Below are 5,594 nucleotides of genomic sequence, written 5' to 3'. Positions count from 1 at the left end.
TAAAATGGCGGCTTGGACTGGATTCTCAATTGAAACGCAGCACAAGCCGGTGTTTCAATCGATAAAGCAACCCTGTTAACTGGCGACTTTCAGCCGAGCGCATCTGTGGTTGTTGTAGTTACGACAGCTGTTGAAAATAGGAAGAGAACACATAGCTGTACTCGTGAATGCAGCATTGTTTAATTTTTCATTGTGTCAAAACCTTCTCATATACAGTCTATTGTTAAAACATACCGGTTTCGACCATGGAGTCTCTTTTAAGGAAACGAGTCCACTTTCATAGGAAACGTTGCTTGTTGTTTATGTGTGTTGAAACAGGAAGGGAGCAAGTTATCCTTTGAAATAATAAAGTCAGTAAATGAACATAATTGTCTTTTATTTTTCAACACGTGTCATTTAGAGGTATTCTGTAGCATCTTGAACAGTCCAAAAAATAAATCTTTAACGGGTTTCTAACTCACATCATGGTGTGGGAAAGTTTTATGGGAAGAGAGGGAACTGGCCCTTTTGTGGAATTCACGAGGACAGCTACGCGGTCGCTTAATCTGGCTGGAAATTGTCAGTTAACGGGGTCGCTTGATAAACTAAAACATCCCTCTGTTTCAAGGCAGGAATATTTTAATCAGCACTTAAATGAAGAAAAAATAAGATTTGAGATCAAACTGCAGGTTTTGGGCACCTGTGATCAATATACAGCACCTGGTGCCGTATCACGAAAGTCTGCTACGTCCCTGCCAGAGCTCCACTTTGGCAATGTTTACCTATATCATGTGGAGAATCCCTCTCCTTACACTGCCACCAGGATGAAAGTGTACAAAAAGCTTATTAGCCTTTTAACTAAAACTGGCTATCTAAAGTTCATCCTTGGGTCGTCAATTTTAAGATTCATTTTAGGCACCGTTATAGGGCAGAAATAATTTTGTTAGGTTAACATAATATCACATGACACAAATCTAAAATAAACGTTATATTCACAGTCATGTAAATCATTCTTACAGTTTATAATCCCCCCTGCTATGGAGGAGGGATTGGTACCATTTGGCCCCTGCACCAGTGGGGCAGGTTTAGGAGACGTGATCCTACCTCCGACCCCAGATGAATGCACAGCATTCGAAAATATGCTACATCTATCAGAAGATTCTGAAAAGCCACCTGTCAAAAGCGCCATTTTGTCTGTTGTCCCTGGTTATGTGAAGCGGTACATACCTCGTGCAGTGCAACTGAACATCTCTGCATCACTAAGCAAGATGTACAAGCCCGAGTACAGGTCACTGTCACACCCAGAACTGCAGGTCTTTGCAGGGTTAAACAGCATCTGGTGGACAGGTTTAGAATTCAATGACTGCAAGGTGTCAAAGAAATGTAAGGGCTTGGGAGAGTGGGAACGGCAGAATGGTGTGACAGAGAGGCACATGTATGACAATATTATTATACGCGGCATTGTTGAATTATTTGTTTTTTAGAGGACCATTATTGTGTTGATAATATGACGACGATTGCTTTGCGGTCGTATGTCGGGGCGGCAGTTCAGCAACAGCGGGTGTGGCAAATTTCTCACGGCCCTGAAGCAATTGTACATTTTGAATAAATGTAAAGGGTTAACTTTGACTAACTTGAAATTTTAGCTGGAAACACATTTTCTAAAAATAAACCCACCTTAGCCTTAATATCATTGACTTTCATTATAATTAATTGTAGTTGTAATATAATGTAGTTGTAAACAGATATAATAAAATGTTAAGTGACTATTAATGTGTAAGAGATAATTAGCAATTCTAACTTCTCCTATAAAGACGCATTGTACATTATTACAACTGTGTTACATGTCATGCATTTTCTGTGTATATACCAGCATCCAGTTCTGGATGCTTCACAGAAGAAGATTAAGTTGTTGAAAACTACACACAAACTGAAAAGACCTTCAACTACATTATTGTCTGCTATAAGCCCTTATATTTGTGGTAAATAGAATGATAGTGATGAGCAGTAAAATCAAAAATCAAAACAACAGCAGAACCTGGTTGGAGATTGTGTGTCGTCTTCATGGCACCACGAAGAAAGTTATGTTTTTCATAAGTTTAATGTTTGTGTTCTGAAAATGTCCAGTTAATAAAACCGGATTACAAAACCTTAGTAATCAGGTATACCTTTCTCTCATCACAGTAAAAGTTTATTCCACAAATCAGACAAGATCATCAGCAAAACACATAATCCACATGACAAACAAATAGGAAAACAGGAGCTCTTTGGATCAAAGCTGCAGCTTCAAATGTCATCCACCTGATGTAAAACTTAATATTGAAATTTTAAAAAATAGTGGTGTTTCATCAGTGCTTTCAAAGAGCAAGTATAACTTGCTTTTGCTATGTGACTTGGTAATGGTTTAGTCAAACAAAACACTGATTGTACAAGCAAAATAAATGTGTTCACCTCTTTAAATCTAACCCTTAACCTTAACCGGAGGTTAAAGCTCTACTTTCTTCTTTAGGATTATCTGCCGCACCATTTCAGCTATTTTGGGTCTGATTTCTTTGACGGGAACCTTTGGGCCCCATGCATCCAACACTTTCCCATTTACATCAATGAGATACTTCCAGAAATTCCAGTCAGGCTCATTTCCAGAAGACTCTGCAGAGAATGAGGGAAGGAAAATGAGTTAATATATATCAGTTATTGCCTTCTTCCTTTATACCTTCATCCCATTGCTGCCCTCTTTTATGTATTCTGCCCAACATGTTTACCTTTAATCTTAATTTCTTCCTTTTCACCTCCTCTTTTCTCACAATTTCAGTATCATTCATACTTACTGCACTGCCCATATTTAGTTATTTATGTCATTTCTGAATATTTAACATTTGCCCTTTAATTTAATCCTCCAGATCCCACTGTGTTAAATAGAAACCTTGTCTCTGGCTCATTTGTTTATTAAACAAAGCATCTTCAAATGATGCAAGAACAAACTCACAACAACACCATCACATCTCACTCACCAACAAGGTACTTGTAGACATTGTTGGCTCCGGTTCCGACGACGGCGATTTTACTGAACAGGGGGAAGGAGACTCCGTACACTCTGCGAACAAAGCTGTCGATCTCCTTGTCGCTGCCGGGCTCCTGCTGCCCGAACTGGTTGCAGGGGAAGGCCAGCACATTGAAGTGATACGGCCCAAAGTCCCGCTGGAGCTGCTGCAGGTCTCCGTAGTGCTCTTCAGTGAAGCCACATTCACTGGCTACATTCACCACCAGGGACGCCTAAAGCCAAAGGGACACACTGTGAGTGGAAACGCCACAGTCACAGTCCTGACAATTAACAGCAACCGAGGAACTGTAAACAGCTGTTCACGTACCTGATTGACCGTAATGTACTGAGCATGCTCTGTGCACCTCATCTGTTAGTTGTGTTAGCTTGTGTTCATCTCATAAATGACTTTACGAGAAAACGAAGGACACGATATGTTTTCTCGTTTCTAGTTTCATGATCTTGGTTTAACAATGGGCACACAATAGATGGTACTTATGAAGATTATTCCTTAGAACCGCTTATCCTATTCAGGGTCGCGGGGGCACTGGAGCCGACCCCAGCTGACATTGGGCGAGGGACGGGTTCACCCTGGACAGTCGATCGCGGGGCACATGTAGAGACAGACAACCATTCACACCTACGGGCAGTTTAGAGTCCAATTAACCTGAGCTGCATGTCTTTGGACTGTGGGAGGAAGCTGGAGAACCCGGCAGGAACTCACACTGCCACGGGGAGAACACGCAAACTCCACACAGCAGGACTGCCCAGAACAGGAACCGAACCCGGGCCCCTCTTAGAACCGCTAGCCAGGGTTCTAACCCAATACCCTGACCCCTGTCCTAACCCTAAGGGTCAGGGTTAGGACCAAAAATACCAACACTTGATAACTATTTATATAACTGCTGTGATTACATATCATATTATATTACCAAACAATTCTGCTGTATAAGAACTCGTCATGAATCTAACGTAGACTTCTCAGGAACTTTCTCAAGAATAAATTCAAGAACACAACCGTAGATATTGGTAAATGAGGACCCATAATATCAGATATAACAATATATGTGTCACAAGGGCGAAACAAGTACTTTTACTTTGATACTTTCAGTACATTTAGCTGCTAATACTTTTGTACTAAGATTATTAATGCAGGGCTGTTACTTGTCATTAAGTATTTGACATATTGCTGTACTGGTTATTTTACTTGGGTGAAGGATCTAAATACTTTTTTTCACAAAATGACAGCTCCATCTCTGAGGAGTTCAATGCTTTTGTTGTTTACCTTTTCATGTTAGGTGTTAGTGACGTAGTCGTGGGTGTACAGATACACGGCATGGAAACAGTTGAGTATGTTAGTGCAGGTTAATACATGCTAAAGCCTCATGCTTCGGTGTCAATCAGGAAGTTTCTCATCACTGAATAAGTAAGCACATGCGCTCTGTAATTTAGACTACAGACACTTTGATGATCCCATCATCTAGTGCTGACATCTAGTGTCATAATGAAGCAATTCAAGCATCTGAACACCTCATGGGGTTATTTATGGCCATTAGATACATATAGACCCTAGATACAAATCCTTTACAACGGCAACAGTGCATTATATAAATGTTTGACACACAGGAAGTGATAGCTAGGTATGGTAATAACATGGAATAATCTGTGAACGAGACCTATACTAGGGACATTGGGGAGGATAGTACTTTAAATATTTTAACCGGAGCATCCTTTGAAGTTCTGTTTGAGCGAACAATTTAAAGATTACATTAAAAAACAAAAAGAAAATGTAGTGAATTTACAGTGACACAAATACAATGCTGGCCACAAATGAATACGTGATGCATTCATGTATTCTGCTCTACTTTTGCTGTCACGTGGTGTCTTTGGTACATTAACTGTGTTGAAGTAAGCCTGGTTGGCGGATTGCAATACACACAACAGATAAAACAACCAATTAAGAAGAAACCTGCCTGCCTACATCAAATACATTATGTTCAGTCTCCTTTAATAACCCAGGCGAACTGAAATACAATCTGAAGAAGACACCGTTCACGCTACATTGTATCGATCCATTGGAGACCTCCGTACCTGCGTTGAATGAAACCTCAATAAAGCTCGTGGAGCTGCAGGGGCTCCGCAGGCCTCTTGCCACGTAGGCTAGCGGGGCTACATGATGGGACGTCCCGAGCAGGCTACCGCAGTCAAACTGACCCGCTACTCTGTGTTAGTTACGTCTACTAGCCGCACGGTAACTGGGTGGAATTAGAAATAAGCAGTGCCATGCAACATCCATACGTGCCACCGGTTGACATGCAGAGAGACCGGTTACAGTGAGACCTTTAACGTCATACTGTATTGTATGTATATAACGTTACCTCAAACTTACCGAACCACGGTATTTTTCCAGGGACACTAACTTCCCCCTGATGTTCACAACTTTAAAAGTATAAAAGTCTTTTTGTTTGGTCTCAATCAGGCTGAATAGAGTCAACAACACGGCGAGTGCTCCTGGAAGCATCTTTACAGTCTAACTGCCAACGCAACAGAGAGGAAACTTCTCCGGAGTGCGACG

The 5,594-nt window shown here is 41.0% G+C and overlaps 1 protein-coding gene across 2 annotated transcripts; it reads right to left on the bottom strand.

The window, feature by feature from the left end:
• Positions 1–2,145: 2,145 nt before the first annotated feature.
• Positions 2,146–5,594, bottom strand: gpx7 (glutathione peroxidase 7). 2 transcript variants are annotated; one of them, XM_034530901.1, is made up of 3 exons: positions 5,409–5,594; positions 2,991–3,252; positions 2,146–2,628 (listed from the first exon to the last, which is right to left on the bottom strand). In XM_034530901.1, the coding sequence occupies exons 1-3, from the start codon at positions 5,538–5,540 to the stop codon at positions 2,465–2,467; spliced, it is 558 nt and encodes a 185-aa protein (XP_034386792.1). In that variant the 5' UTR covers positions 5,541–5,594; the 3' UTR covers positions 2,146–2,464. The 2 variants fall into 2 exon arrangements, with proteins under 2 accessions (XP_034386792.1, XP_034386793.1); XM_034530902.1 differs by lacking the exon at positions 5,409–5,594 and adding an exon at positions 3,348–3,588 and having other exon boundaries at positions 2,165–2,628.

The sequence above is a fragment of the Cyclopterus lumpus genome, chromosome 4 (genome assembly GCF_009769545.1).
Source record: "Cyclopterus lumpus isolate fCycLum1 chromosome 4, fCycLum1.pri, whole genome shotgun sequence".
In the NCBI taxonomy this organism is placed as follows: domain Eukaryota; kingdom Metazoa; phylum Chordata; class Actinopteri; order Perciformes; family Cyclopteridae; genus Cyclopterus; species Cyclopterus lumpus.
The sequence above is the reverse complement of the archived record's forward strand: the minus strand, read 5'-3'. Positions and strand labels throughout refer to the sequence as shown.